The sequence below is a fragment of the Aotus nancymaae genome, unplaced genomic scaffold (genome assembly GCF_030222135.1).
Source record: "Aotus nancymaae isolate 86718 unplaced genomic scaffold, 86718_ANA_hifiasm-v0.15.2.pri h1tg000012l, whole genome shotgun sequence".
Lineage (NCBI taxonomy): Eukaryota > Metazoa > Chordata > Mammalia > Primates > Aotidae > Aotus > Aotus nancymaae.
In genome coordinates, this window is record NW_026988423.1 from 10,825,213 (window position 1) to 10,841,502 (window position 16,290).

Sequence of the window (16,290 nt, forward strand, 5' to 3'; positions counted from 1 at the left end):
CTTTCTCAAATTTTCTGATAGTTTTCATAAACACAGAAATATATATACATAGAGAAAATTATTAAATTTTATACTAATAATCTAGCATTCTTTCATGCAAATTAGAAATACCAGAAAATATCATAAAATAACACCAGAGAAAATCAAAACAAAGATATTCTATTCCATTAGAAAAAACTTTGTTTTCAAATTATTATCACAAATATAAGAGAAGTAAAACACTGCTTTACAAATAAAATTTTCTACAAATATAAATAATGAAGTCCCATTTTAGTGTACATTAAAGATGTTTTCCAGAGAAAGATAAGCAAGCATAATAGAAACATATGTATGTTAGAAAAATCTATCTAACAAAAGTCATTTTAATTTATTGAAATGGACTGGACAAGTCATTCAGACTTAATTAGCTTGTATCCAACTCATTGTTTGGTACATAATGGACAGTCAGTAAATATTTGTTGTCCAAAAGAATAAATGTATATTTAACCTTGTAGTTTCCAAAACCAAATTGTTTGTTCTTATAGTTATGCAGTGACATTACTTTCACCAAACATGAACTACAAAATGTTTTAGAATGAATGTTATTTCAACTTTTAACAAGTAGGTTTCCAACACATTATAAAAAATTAACGTAAAATGTTCTCCCAAAATGAGATACATTATGTTTTATTTTTCCTCAGGAAATGTGTTTTTATCCTAAAAAAAAAAAAAAACCACATAGGTTGTATATTGGGCTAAGGTTTATCATCAAGAGAATAGATTGTTGCACTCTAAATAATAATACCCTACTCTGAATTTGTCATAAAAGATGATATTTTAAATGGCCTGACCTAACTTAAATCAAAGTAAATTAATTAGAGGCAGTTGCTTTTTCATTTTCATTTTGTACCTTCTTTGGGTGACTGATTTTCTTTGTAAACTTTACTTGCCCCTCCCATTTGGCCTGACCTTCATCAAAAAAAGTAAAATAAGGAGAAAAAGTCCGGCCATGAGAAATGCAACTGGTTCTAAATCCTTTGTAAATCTAGCACAGAAAAGACCAATGCTGCCAATTCAATGCAGAGGGAGAAATAGAGAGAGAACTCAGCACACACATGCTGAAATACTGGCTTAGCTGACCTTCAATACAGAATCTTGGTAGGAGAAAACTAAACTGTCTTAACAGTGACTCATCCAGTAAAGGAGGGAAATATGGAAACCTGTACCACACATGGAAAGGTTTCTATGAGAGAGCTGATGCACTTGTCATTCGCAAGAACATAACCTCTCCAGCCCTCCATTCAGCAGCAAATTATTAAACTTCTGTTTGAGCAGGGCCATGTGCCAGTACCTGTGTAGAAAAGGAGAATTACCACTGTCCTTTCCCTCAAGGAGCTCATGATTTAATATAACCAACAACTGGATTATTTGGAGTTGCTGAGGCAGTTTCCCTGCCACACTCCAGGCCATGCAGTAATTAGCATTCCCACTCACCTGACAGCCATTCCCAGCACTATGAAGTTCTGACCATAGCAGTCCTCAGCCGAGAGGCTTCTCCTTGAAAAGTAAAAATTTAACAAAAGATATGAAGAAACAGCGTCCTGCATCTTACACAAAATAAAGCAGAAATGCACAATTTACAAGGTACAAATTCGTTCATTTGAAAATTTGATCCTTTGATAGTGTTCATATGAGTTAATCATATTGTGATATGGTACTTTTGTATGGTCCTAAGAAATTCATACTCACTTTTGGAAATAAAATCACAAAAATTACTACTTGGCAATCAATGAGCCAATTTAAAAATATCGATTACAATGTCTAAAATGTATTCTCCACTTTGATTAACCTAGTATGGTTTAGTCTAAGCACAAACCATACAAAGAATTTGTATGCCAATTTTTATGCCAGTTATTCAATCCCAATTCTAGTTAGAAATTTTGGCAACAGCTGCAACCATCAGTCACCCATTATTACTTACAGCTACAAAATTATTTTTTCTGTTAGTTGTATACTTTATTCTCTTTCTACATGTGTAAAATATGCACGCTTATAGATGTGGATATTCATACAAAAATTATTTTGTAAGTGTAATTATACCAAATAATATTTTCTCTAGATGTTATATTTGGTCACACATTTTCTGATGTTTAATTTGGCACTTTGAAGAATACAGCCCATGACTTTAATAGATGCTATACTTAAAAATAACCCGGTTTCCTCTATCACTGCCATGACAACCAATGCAAGAATGAAGGAATTAGTACAGAAAATGTGCATTCATCAGCAGGAAAAAATGGAAAGTAAAAAAAGCTGTAGTAAACAAAAAAACACTAAAGGAATCTAGCCCTTGGAGAAGGACTTTCCCAATAATGAATTCCTTGTTCTGATATTCCACCAGTTGAACATTAATCACTGTTAATACTAAATATCTTATATTCAAAGTGTTAATCTAATCTTACCCTCTAAAACCGGGCTACTGGTGCAAAATAGCAGAAAGGATAAAGAGGCCAGAGGAAAAGAGAAGGACATAGGAGAAAAGACTACCTTAAGAGGGGAGAAAGAAGCCTAAGGCAGTCTTCATCTAATTCACAATTTTGCCTTCAGTTGTACCTCTTGAAGAAACTTGTTTGAGACCAGCCTGGCCAAGATGGTGAAACCCCATTTCTACTAAAGATAAAAAAATTAGCCAAGTGTGATGGCAGGCACCTGTAATCCCAACTACTTGGGAGGCTGAGGCAGGAGAATCACTTGAACCTGAGATGCAGAGATTGCAGTGAGTTGAGATTGTGACACTGCACTCCAGCCTTGGTGACAGAATGAGACTCTGTCTCAAAGAAAAAAAAAAAGAAACATGAAGGAAACTCTCTAACTATCCTCCAGTTGTCAGCACTAAGTCCTCCTCTTTCCAACCACCCCATTCAAGAACTGCAATATAGGCTTGTATAGTTTAGCTACACACGTGTTACAAAGGTTTTGAGGAGCTTACCTGGGGACCTAGAAACAGAGTATCAGTTCAAGAAAAAGCTGCTCTGAATTAAAAAAAATCTTGCACTGTCATTTTTAAAATCGAGCCTCTGTATAGAGTACCTAAACTGAGTCAGATACTCTGGAAAATACTGTTTACAGAGATAAATGAGCTGTGGCTTCTGCTCTCAAAGGAGTTGCAGTGCACTAGTAAACCCACAGGTGTGGTTATTTATAGCAATCACTTCACAAATGGAGGTGGGGGGTCAGCAGCAGACAGTAGTGGTTGGTATAGATAGAAAAACCTAGATTAACTGGGTGTAAAATAACCAAGCACCCCGATTAACCATAATCCTCACTCAGCCCACCCTCAAATTCAGCTTTTAGTAGAAAGTTTGCTCATGCCAAATTTTAATCCAAAAAAACGATATAATGTCAGATTATATTATTTAATCAAAAAAAATATAGTAGTCTAGGATCATAGCAAATTCATATTACTTATTCAATGGAACAATGAACCTAAGCCACAGCAATATCTCATAACATTGAAACAAAATTTAAATTATATCCAGAAACCATAGAAACAAAAATAAAAATTTATATTTTAGAATTTCATATAAAATTTATATTTTAGAATATTTTTTCAAAACTAACTGTACAAAAAAGAGTTTTAGTTTAACCAGAAAGCCCAATTAATTAGAAACATCATTTTGTGAGTCTTTGTTATTCATATTTTTCATTGCAAAAGCTATGAAGTCATACTCTCAGGAATCCTGATTAGGCTACTGACTCGCTGTGTGACTTGATGAATTAAGCTGCCTGTACTTTGGTTTCCTCATTTGTAAAATGTGAATGATATTAGTGAACATGTAAAAAGCTTTTAATAGTGCCTGATACATAGTAAATGCTCAGTAAATGTAAGCTGTCATGATCACCATCATTCTTAATTCATTTCCTAGTTGTGTAGATAGGTTTATGGAATGAATGCTCAATAAATGCATGCCATGTAACTCCAGATGCACCCAGCATTTCCTAGAACTGAGGCGCATTAAGGGATACAGCCAGGTAAAATGTCCAGAGGAATATGACAAGTCTGTCTCAGAAATAAACAAAAAACCAATCAGTCACCAAAACAATAATAACAAAAGGCCCTAGGAGTTTCTGCTTCCCCTTCATCATCTTAGCCTTCATATTATAATATGGGAGTGAAAAATGAAAGAAATATTAAATTCTTTGGAATACTGACACCAGGTAATAACTGAAATCCTCCTCCCTGAAACTCCTAATACAACATTTAGTGTTGAAGGAATCAAAGATGGTAGAGGAGACAATTAGAGCCTCTTATAAATATAAAAAGATTCCTCTTATAATAAGAGGAGTTTGTCTCTTCAGAAAAATCTTGGTTACCTCTAACCTGTCTTTGTTTGTTGGTAAGAATTTGTGGAATATATTATAGTCACTTCATTTTGTACTTAAAGTACATTAATATACTTTAAGATTCAAGACAGATGAAAATTGATTCTGGTGATATTATTTATGTTAAAGACTGCAATTAAGAAGAAAAATATCATCATGGGCTTATACCTTAAAATAATGATTTACATATTTGTCTCATGATGACATTCCTCTGCATAAGATGATCTTTCATAACACTGAAATCACCCTCCTTTTTCAATTAGATATTGGATGAAAGTGGTCAAGAAATCAATTTAATGATGGATACTGCAGACACATTTTTATAGCGTAAAATCAAATACCATGAGCTGAATCATAATGCATGCAAGGAATGAAATCAGTCCTATTTAGCTTCTATTTCAGTCTGTCAACCTGCAGCCACTTCCTTAATTTTGAAAGAGAACAAAAAGAAGCTTCTAGATTGTAAATGACTGCCACATTTATGTGGGGAAAATTTCAAATGTTCCAGAAAGCCAACCAAAGCCAATAGTTTTGAATTCACAGTAATTGCATACATTTTATTTAAAAATCCTCTCTAGCAGTATGTGCCTGTTACCTAAAGCGATGGAGCAGGCCCCAGTTTTATGTCTGATTCTAAACCTGGGCCTACAGTACAAGACATAGCACCTACTGTGGCCTCTGCTCTGTCACTTTGCCATGCGATTCTAATGTAGTTTTACTTGAATAACATAAAATAACATATATAATGTTATTTATGTTATTTTCCACGTGAAGAACTCCTGTAAACCTTGCCGTTTTGAAACTCAGTGAGGCAGGCGTCTTAGACAAGCTGAAAAACAAATGGTGGTACGATAAAGGTGAATGTGGACCCAAGGACTCTGGAAGCAAGGTCAGTCGCTGCAGTTCGGGGCCTCCTCTTGTGTTCACAAAGCAGTAATTGGGAGCAATTGTCAAAAGTATATGGAAACCATAAAAACTGAACATGTCTCTAACACTCAGCCACTGCCTAATTTAAAAGCTAATGTCATAAATTTCAAACATAGATATGGTCTTTTCAGGAAACTGCAAACTGCTCCTTAATATTAAGACTTAACTTAAAACTGCAAAAATTTATAAAATAATAAAATTCCTTTTATGTTATTCTCAAATTTACGTACCACTAATAAAAGTAATGTTTTTTGGTGTAGTTTTCTTGTTTGTATTGGAGGCAAAGACTTCATGAAATCATGTTATTTCAAGAACTGATGTGTTCTCAAAGCAGGAAATCAGTGGTATACCAGAAAAAGAAAAATCTAAATATTAATTAAATGCTTATTCAGAAATTCAGTCTTTTGTCACCATAGTGCCAAGCATTCCACTCTAGTTTGAAGAAGCCCTATATTTCTGTGCTGATAGAGTGAACCTTTCAATTCGATTCCCCCAATTGAAATTGTTTTAATTAATCAGTGTTTATGAATAATATTCTCAAGTTCTAAGATCTCTTAAGCATAAATTCTTTTTAAAACATTGCAGGAAAAAAAATTAAAAAAGCAGGAACCTCTATGCCTAATTCTGTTGAGCACAAATAAAAATAGTGTAAATAAATAATGTTTTATTTTTGTAAAAAAATTACAAGTTTATCCATGAATCTAAATACCTACACAGTTTGATACAATATAGTAACAGTGCCTGAAAGCCAGAGTTGAAGGTTCTTGGAATCCTCTTTTATTTTTTTCTATATCTTCTTTAAGAAAGAAAACAAATTATTGGATATTCTAAGTTGTTAAACATGTGACTTGTTTAAATAGGAGAGCCTCAATTAATTTACAAAGGAGCCAAACTAATGTTAATGAATCCCTTTCAGGCCTTATCACTATATTTTAATCATCTGTCTGCCTTTTAACCAGAGTGGAATGAGACAAGGTTGGCCAGATAATGAAACCATTACCTCAAATCCTGATGTAAAGTCAGACAAGTGCAAATACTTAATGAGTAATTATTTTAAAAGTGGAGTTACCCTAAAATGTTTGGTCCAGTCAGTTGATGTCGTGACTAAGATGACAGTATATATAGTGCATCTTTTGAATTAAATACTCTCCTATAAAATTCTTTAAGGGTCTGAATCACGTTTTGCACAAAACATACTGCTGAGAAGATAATAGCTACAGGGCGTCCTTCAGGTAGTCTACTAAAATACTTGCAATAATACTATGTAATAAACATATTTACAATTTATTAAACAATTTTAAATTCTTGTTTTAATTTTAATGTCTTCCAATCATAAGAGTAGGATTTAGAGATTATTCTGGATTTATTATGAGATTATATGTATACTGAAGCTCTAAAGAACAGTATCTCTAAAATATTAATGGATTAAGCATTTTTAAGTGACAATGGAATTGTATTTTTAATCAATAAAAAATTATAAATTTGTCCATACATAAATAACTTATTTCTCAACCAACCATAATAATTTATGTATTTTTTAAAGTTATAAAATTACTTGTTACTCATATATAACTATTTATAAACAGTACATAATATGCAAAAGTAACGTTTTCCATGATATTTCCCTTGTAGATGTAACTAAAAGAACAAATAATGTGTACCTTAACACATTATTTGCAAATATTTGGTAAATTAATGATGAACAAAACGTGAAACTATCAGCTCGATGACTCTTTAGTTGCTCAACTAGGATATGTGGAGTTGGATCTATTCAAGAGAAATCTCAGACATTAAAAGTATATTCTAATAGGATCAAAGCCAAAAGAAGTCCCCTTTCTCACATAATTGGATTTTAAACCTGTCATTTTCAAATTTAACAATAATATGCCCACTTCTGCAACCCTATGTAAATATATAAATGCTTATATATGGCTGTACAATGGTTTTCATTCCATATTTAGTAATGATAAAATGTTACTGATTTCATTGAATGTAATTAGATACAAATTGTTGATAATTATTATAATTTTACTTCTCCCGAGAGCTATAAGCCTTATGTTTAAATCCATAATCCTTTATCAGTGACTTACACTTGTAAATAATTTAAGGTTAAGTTAAGCATTTACTTTCATTGGCTTTTTGGATTTCATGTGTTCTTTTATCTTTTGGATTTGACATTTCCACAGTTAACTGAAGTGTCTTTATCCCCCCTAGGACAAGACGAGTGCCTTGAGCCTGAGCAACGTAGCAGGAGTCTTCTACATTCTGGTTGGCGGCTTGGGCTTGGCAATGCTGGTGGCTTTGATAGAGTTCTGTTACAAGTCCAGGGCAGAAGCGAAGAGAATGAAGGTGGCAAAGAGTGCACAGACTTTTAACCCAACTTCCTCGCAGAATACCCAGAATTTAGCAACCTATAGAGAAGGTTACAACGTATATGGAACCGAAAGTATTAAAATTTAGGGGTAGGACTTAGGGCCGACTACAGTGAGTGGGGAATGCATCCTGTGAACGCAGTGTTGTGACCTGTCTGTCCAGTGGTGATATTGCTTGCTTCTAATAGAGCTTTATATTTTTGAAAACTTCAGTGCAAATTGGTTCGGTTTTCTTTGGCTGCAGATGTACTGTTTGAAACTTTATGTTGCCAATAGATATCTGCATTGCAAGGGTCAGAAAGACAAAAACAAACCAGAATTGCTCTGTGAAATGACTTAAACAGTATATTTTACCTGAAATTTGGGGAAAATTGGAAATTAGATCTGGGCTTCCTTGCACATAGACTTTTGTTACAGTTCAATTTAGGGTAGGTGCTAACAAAATAAGCACGAAATCTGTTCCAAGTGATCAAAACCCAGACAGTTGCCTATTTTTGACAAGGTCTCATTGTTTTCTGGGGACCAATACATGTAAAAACTTCAAAGCACAGAGTATGTACTCAATGAATTTTGGCTCCTCTTCTAATTTGTTTTATATTAGCCATCATTCTACATTTTTAAAACATGAAATCCCTTTTATAAAACATGAAATCACTTTTTATTCATCTTATGGTAGTCCTTGAAACAGACCTTTAAGGAAGAGTGATAATCAGAATTTTGACTACAATTCACATTTATTAGATGAAATTCAACTTTTATGCTGAAAGTATCACTAAGGTAAATAGACATTTTAGGCATAACAGCAGTTTCTCCATCAGAGATGTCAGCAATGTTTGTGTCCTATAGGAGAGATTCAGAAAAAGATAACAATTGCAGTGAGCTATTATAAACATTCTTTTTTTTCATTTCAAGTGCTTTTAAGCAAGCCAGGTCAGCCCCACTTACTCACATCCTCTCATCATGGCACAATAAAAAATTATAAGCATTCAGTAAAATATAGGAGATGTAGATTTTTTTTTAAATCTAAATGTCTCTTTCTTCTTTCCTCTAATAATAGGGAGTAGTTTTAAAATAAGATCTGAAAGGATTTGTCATTGCTCTTGCTAAAATCAGAACTCTTAAAACCCATTTTCTAAAATTATCTGTAATAGCTAACCGAATAGGCTGCTCAGTTTGATTACAATGATAAATAAGTCTTTGAACTTCCAAGAGATATTTGGTACTTGATGTACTCTAGAGTTAAAAACCCAATATACTTTCACTAAGATGTACATCTGAGTTTATACCAGGTAAACATGCTTGATTTGATATTTATTTATGTGAAAGCTTTTGAAATACTGTATCTTAAAGCAAAGAGCCAATGCCATCCCTTTTAATCAAGATCTAATTGCTTTCATCCATAATGTAGAAATCAGTGACTGAGAACTAAAGCACATAGATAATTCCAAAATGGCTCTTTCCTAATTTTATGAAAATGAATTAAGAACTAAATCCTCAATTCACTAGGTCCAAACATTTTTAGTATGTCTTATAATAGCAAAACCTACAAAGTGGGATAATATCATGGTGTCTTAGGCATTAGATCATCTTAATGTTTACAGAATTGAGGAGAGACTTTTTTCAAATTGAGAAAAACAATAATTGATTAGTTTTCAGAGAAAATTATTTGGACTGAATTCTGAGATGAATTTTATAATATGTCCTTACTAGATTTTGTTACCAGTTCATTAAAACTGACTTTTCTTTGGCATAACAAAGGCACTGCAGCCATCATCAGCAAGGACAAGAGTGGGGAAGCAAAGCAAAGAAAAAAAGAGTATTACATATTTTTAGAAAGAAATACTCACATATGCTAGTTCATTTCAAAGTTAAGGAAAGTTACTAAAAAGATGTAAATTCTCATGTATTTTATATATAGTGTTGTATATATTCATAAAATGTGGGAATTTACATCTCTTACAAATATTTATATATATTTAATATATATACTGTGTATATATATATATACATATATATACAATTTAAATGAAGATTGTATTTGGAGTCGCAACTTGGCATTGAAGTTCATCACATGAATTGCTTTAGAGGTAGATTTGAACATTTAAGACAATAAATTTCAAATAAAAGGAAAGTATTCGTCTGATATTTTAAAAGACAGTGGCATTTAGGATAAATGAAATAATCTGTGCCTGTCAAAACTTCTAAGTAAGCAGTTTTTACTGTACTCTCAAAGGAAAACTTTCTTAAACTCTATGACAATAATCATGCAAATGATTGGTAATTCAGAAATAATATTGTCTCAGAATCCCAAAAAACAAAACCTGACATCTTCAATCCATGGTAGAGTCTGCTAAAAAGTGATCATTTCTCAAGGAAACATATATGATTAAGGTAACAACCATTAGCCACAACAATCTAACCAAACCTAGACCATATGTAAAATTGCTAGAAATTTTTCCAGTTTGAGGAGCCTTGAAAGATTCACATCAAGATGAATAGAAATGGCATTTATGGGAGATACAGATGATATAAGTATAGGAAATAAAAATGCAAAAACAGATGTAAAGAAAAATAAGTCAAAATTTTATTAAGTAATATACTTCCTTGCATTAATCTGTAGAAGAGGAGAGCGTATTGAGATTATATGGAACTGTTCAACCTTTGGAAGTTTTCCTTTCCTCACAAATATGATCAAGAAAAGAAAGAAAACAAAAACAGATTTTATGGCAAAAGCCTTCTGAAAACACTTTTTTAAAATTATCATGCTTTTTCTTAATGGTATTTTGCTGTTTCTTCTTGAAGAAAAATTAAAACAAAGCTAAACTAGTGGATTTTTAAAAGTAATTGTCTATTTTACTTAACATTAAATGTTGAAAGGAAATGTAAAGAAACATATTCATACTTTGATCTTGGTTTTGTTTAAATTTAGTGATGAGCAGATATCTATGAGTTCTCTGGAACTACCTTTCCTAAATCTCTTGTTAAACAAGAGATGAGTGGTTTGGGGACTCTGAGTGTGTGGGAACTCGAAAGATTTAAGATTGGCTAATACAATGGTTTGGATTAGACTCATGGATATTCATTTTTCTTGTTTTCCTAAGCATATGGCTTTACCTAACAAATATAAACTTCCTAAATCTGCTCTCAAATTGTTTTCTTTAGAAGATTGTGGAAAATGCCAATGCTGTAACTAGAATGCTCCCTATAGTTAGGTACTCACTAAAGGGTTCTGACCCCCCAAATGTCCATCTAAAACACATAAAACTGAAACAATTACACTAGAAAATTATTTAGCATCTTGATACCAAGTCTTGGCTTATGTTTCTTAAAAACATTTTGTTGCTAGATTTTCTTGATATATATAGTACTGTTTTGCTAATGCTTCTTATTATACACATACCCTAATATAGAGTAGAAAAATATTCACCTTTAATAACACAAGCTTCCCAAGAGTCTCACTTCAAGAAACGAGACTATTGCAGCCATGTACACTTTTTAGTTCCCTAGTGAGATTCTTCTATATGAGTGAGGTTCTTGATTAAGGTATCCTTTCAGGTGCTTGAATTGAATTGTTTCATTTCTAACTTCCTCACTGGTGCAATGAAATTCAATTCTGTTCAATTTAAGATAGTGGGCAATATATTCACTTACATATTTTAAGGTACAATTTAGATACAAAAAAATTTACCCCTTTTAGAGTACAATTCTGCAGTTTGATAAATTATGAATAACTTTAGAATATTATTCTATCAGTTTCATTTACAAGGAAAAGTATCTTCCCATATGTGGTCATTCATCCACTCCACAAATATTTACTGAATGCCTATTTTGTGCCAAATAAAGGTCAGAAGGACTTTGATTTCAAGGAACTAATAGAAAATAATCAGGTAGAAGTGTTGTTTTTCTCTAAAATCCTTGTTATATTTCCATGATTTCTAAATATAAAAGCTATTCATATTTCTGGAAAGACCATATCCTCAGTTCTGATTATGATGATAAGTATTAATTTTAGAGACTGTTTACTGAAACAGAACTATGAGATTGACCTTGATTTTGTCATCTATATGTCATTACTAGCAATTTGACTTCAACTTTCTTAAGTTTTCAGAGTAACTGATCTGTAAACATTTTTACTCCACCAGTTTTTAAACTAGTTACTAATTTCATTACTTCATATATAATTATTCTAATATTTAAACTCCAGGGAAGAATAAACACAGGGATGGAATTTCCTAAAGATTTGGATAAACTTGAATTCACAACAGGGAATTAGATACATGATGAGTTGTGAGTTATGACCTAAGTCATAACAAACTTAGGGAATAGCTCCTTTACCCTCTTTTCCTCTTAAGTTAGAATTCTAGCTACCGGAAAGAATTTAGACTGTGAATGAACAGTTGTGAGACTAACATAATAACACTGCCTATTTCTCCTTTGTATAATGTTATCTGCTATCTAATGGGATAAGGAACAGGAATTTACTGATGATTTCAGATCCCTGACTCTATAACCTCAATATAGGAGGTTCCCCAGTGATGATCATTCAATAGGCTTTGAAACGTATCCCTTTTCAGTGCACCCTTTTTAAATACAGTTCTTAAAATATGAGGCTTAGTGTCCACAATAGGCATAGAGTGAACTATATGTCACTGTGCTGTTCTGGGTCATGTCTATAACTGGTGTGAATGAATGAAAGTGTTTGTGGATAGGTCTGTGTTATAAAACAGGGAGATCTGTCAGGAACAGTCTAAACATATAGTTTGTTTAGGTACTTTATCAGTTCTGAGAGTCTAATCCTTACACTGTAAAGACATTTCATAACAAGGAAGTACTATTTAAAGAATGTTGTCAAACATAAAAAAGCTTTTAAGCTCATCCAGAAGTACTAAGATACACAGTGCAGCAAGTTAAAAGATGTTTCCTGCCCAGATTTGCTGTACAGTAGTTAAATAGAATTGGTTTTTTCACAGGTAGAACCACAAAGTCTAGACGGATTCATTCTTCGGTGTAGTTAAGCTTTCCTTTCCCCGGATAAACAGTTTTCATATAACCAAAAGAATATGAAAAAAAAATGCAGATGTCTAATTATTGATATTTCAGTGTGTGTTGTGTAACACTTTGTTGAAGAAACAGAAATATGGTAACACTCCGCATTCTTTCTGCTTTCTTTCCATGCAACCCAGCTGACCTTTTCTGAAGCCATAAGAAACAAAGCCAGATTATCCATCACTGGGAGTGTGGGAGAGAATGGCCGCGTCTTGACGCCTGACTGCCCAAAGGCTGTACACACTGGAACTGCAATCAGACAAAGTTCAGGATTGGCTGTCATTGCATCGGACCTACCATAAAAACCAAAAAAATAATTGAGTGCCTTAATTTAACTGTGTTGGTGACTGATGGAAACGCAGCCCTGAGGGACACGCCACGCGCGGGTCTTTGCTAAACCAATTCTTTGGCTGAGAGCCGGAAGTCTGTCCTAACGCTCTGGCCCGACATCAGCAGCAGCAACGTGTGCATGAGCTCAGCTCGGAAACCCAAACTCAGATTTTATATCAGGAAAACTCACAATTTAGGTTTTTTTCGGGGAGTTGGTGGGGTGGGGGGAGCTGGGACTGGTGTATTAACAGCAACAAATTTCATTTGAGTGGACTCAAAAACTAATCAGACTTGCGAGTTAGCGCATTAAACTGTGAAGTTCTTGCTCAGAAAGGCCTTTGTCTTCACCGGAAAGGATAAAATAGTTATAGAAGTCCGTGAACATGTTAACCTATGTCTCCAGAACATCCATATGGTCCCTGGAAGAAAATCCAGCTGAGAAAACAAATCACTAAACTGTGATAAGAAAATAATAAACAAACATGTAAATCCTGCAGAAGAAAAAATAAAGGAAGTATTTACACTCACTTTGGAGAAAAATACTGAAACATGCTTGCTTTTTAACTGACGTAAATTCACTAGAGGACAACACAATTCTTTTTTCTAACCATCTTAGGGAACAATACATTGCAATAATTGATATAAATGCCATCACTGTAATAAACGTTAGAGACTTTTTTTTAATAAAAGTTGTTGGTCATCTTCTTGTTTGCTGTAACCTTCACTCTGTCACATGAGTCGGTTCACAGATTGCATTTGTCTCACAACCAGGAAGAAAAGCAAAAGGAAGAAAATGTTTAGGTTCAATCATCAGCCTGTAGTGTAGACTCAAAAGAGACTATGGGTCACTCATGTTAACAGTATTATTTATAATCTTGTTCTGTGTACAAAATTGTGGTTTTTCACCCACCAGAAAGAATAAAACAACAGATGTTCTTACAATATCTACAGAGCTTAAAAGTTTTTTTCTTATCATTATAAAAGTTATTTGAGAAATTATAAGACTATATGAGAGATCATAAAAGTGGTGGGCCATAGTGGAAAATGTAGCTAGCCCTCATTATTTTTTGCATACTAAGCTACCCTCTTCAGATCTTTGACTCATTAACAGATTAAATTGTCAAAGATGGAGTCTTTGAGTTGGGGAATGAATCATTGTCCTAACAACAACATACCTTGTAATTGTATGTTGAAATTTTACTTGACTGTATTTTGCTGCATAAAATTATATGTCTCTTGAGCTTCTTCCCTTATTCCTATTGTTCCATTTAAATCATTTGAGGGCACTAATAATAGTTTGGAGTAGAGAGGAAATGAAGAATTAGTCTTTGTTTTCAACTGGAAATTGTAAAGAAAATTATACTCATGTTTATTTATAAAAATCACTTCAGTATGAATTAAACTAACACGGTTCAAAAGAAGGTTTGGTTCATTTGAAATGATAAATAAGTACTCTAATGCAGATAAAAATCATGTATTTAGAGTATTGGTAGAAAGCACAAGTTAGGATGATTTCAGAAGTCTGGCCTTGAAGGATGAGTTGAGTTTTAATAGGAGAAGGTGTTAGGAGCCATATGGGTGAGTAGTGGCCCAAAGCCAAGCACATCAATGGCTCATTTAAGGAATGAATGCCACTAGATGGGCTAGTGAGAACACAAGTTGTGATATCATGGAAGATAAAGTTGGAAAAGGAGAAGGTTTAATTTCCTTCCATCAACTCTCAAGATCCCGTTCCCCATTCAATCTCTGTGCTGCAGTAAGAGCATTCTTAAACAGTGTAAATCACACACACATACATATACACACAGAGGTCCCTCAGGAAAAATTCCAAGCTCTTGAGAAGAGCAAATGAGCCCCTTCATGACCTGGCCCTTGCTTGTTTCTTTCAGGACTTCTCTCACTTCTATCCAGCTACTCTCGTCAGGAAATGAACCTCCAAGGCAGCACATGGAGCACTACATAGACTATTTACTCAGTACGTAACTCCTTCCTGTCTCCTCTTTACCTGACTAACTTGTACTCATCCTTCAATACTCAAATTGAATTTTACTTGCCATGAAAAGATTTCCATGGCTATCCACCACCCCCTGCCTGTGACATTGAGTTAGGCGCCCTTCTTAACGTTTTTCTCCCGTCATGGCACTTACCATACTGCATTGTAATTGCCTGTGTACTTGTCTGTATAACTACTAGACTGTAAGCTCCTTGAGGGCAGGGACTGTGTCTATCTTGTTCACAGTTGTATCCCCAGCACCCAGCACAGTGCCTGGCATATTGTAGGTGCTTAATAAATATTTGTTGAATGAATGAGTGAATTGAATTGAATTAATTTAATTAAGTGAAAACAGAAAAACAGCATCTTTTCCTATTAATAATCTCTAGAGTATATTTTAAGTACATATGGTCCCCAAGTTAATGATCATTTGACTCATGATTATTCAAGTTTACAATGATGTAAAAAGGTGATATGCACTCAGTACAGTGCACAATAAGTTACAGGAGATATTCAGCACTTAGTAATAAAATATGCTTTGTGTTAGATGACTTTGAGGCTGATATAAGTGTTCTAAACACATATTATCTATGCTAGGCTAACGTAATATGGTCAACAAGTTAGATGTATTCAATGCATCTTCAACTTACACTATTTCAACTGAAGATGGGTTTATTGGGATGTAACTCCTTTGTTAAGTTGAGGAGCATATGTATATAGTGAGCCAAATGAGGGCTGCAGGTTGGCTGATTTCATAGTGTTGTCTATGCTACTGGAAAGCATGGCTTAAAAAAAAAGATGATCTGATAAATTTTTTAATCAGATGAGACTATGCTCTATGTAATTGTATATAGCTGTGGAATCATTTGTTTGGCTGGATAAACTGTTGAAAAAAAAAAAAAAAACTACCCCACAACAGGGTTTTGGTGTGGTTTTTAGCCATATTTCCAAAGGTATTTTTCATTTAAGCCTAAGAGTGAATTTATGATATGAAGTTAGAGAGTTATATTTCTTATAGTAAAGAATAATTTTGGCAAAAACAAAATTTTAAGTTTGACATCAGTAAAAAGGGCTATCTCTCTGGATTCCAGTCTGGTGACATGCTAAAAAACTGAGAAATATGATTTAAAAACATTTAAATTTGAGTTAAACATAAACTTAACTTTTAACTTAAAACATTTAGTCCCACAAAGTGAAGAACCCAGTAACCAAACAAGATCACCATGTATTGATCCTGAACATATTGACTAAAGCCAACTT

At 33.5% G+C, this 16,290-nt stretch overlaps 1 protein-coding gene across 9 annotated transcripts in view; it reads left to right on the forward strand.

Annotated features, from left to right (window-relative positions):
- Nucleotides 1–15,344, forward strand: part of GRIA4 (glutamate ionotropic receptor AMPA type subunit 4) — a 395,455-nt gene extending 380,111 nt beyond the window's left edge. For 3 of the 9 annotated variants that reach the window (XM_064375377.1, XM_064375379.1, XM_064375378.1), the window contains exons 16-17: nt 7,504–7,638; nt 12,845–15,344. In XM_064375377.1, the coding sequence (XP_064231447.1) occupies nt 7,504–7,638; nt 12,845–13,009 (300 nt within the window). In that variant the 3' untranslated portion in view covers nt 13,010–15,344. Of the gene's footprint in view, nt 1–5,136; nt 5,252–7,503; nt 7,774–12,844 lie in introns of all 9 variants that reach the window. The other 6 variants (XM_064375380.1, XM_064375376.1, XM_064375384.1 and 3 more) reach the window with 5 other exon arrangements.
- Nucleotides 15,345–16,290: the final 946 nt, after the last annotated feature.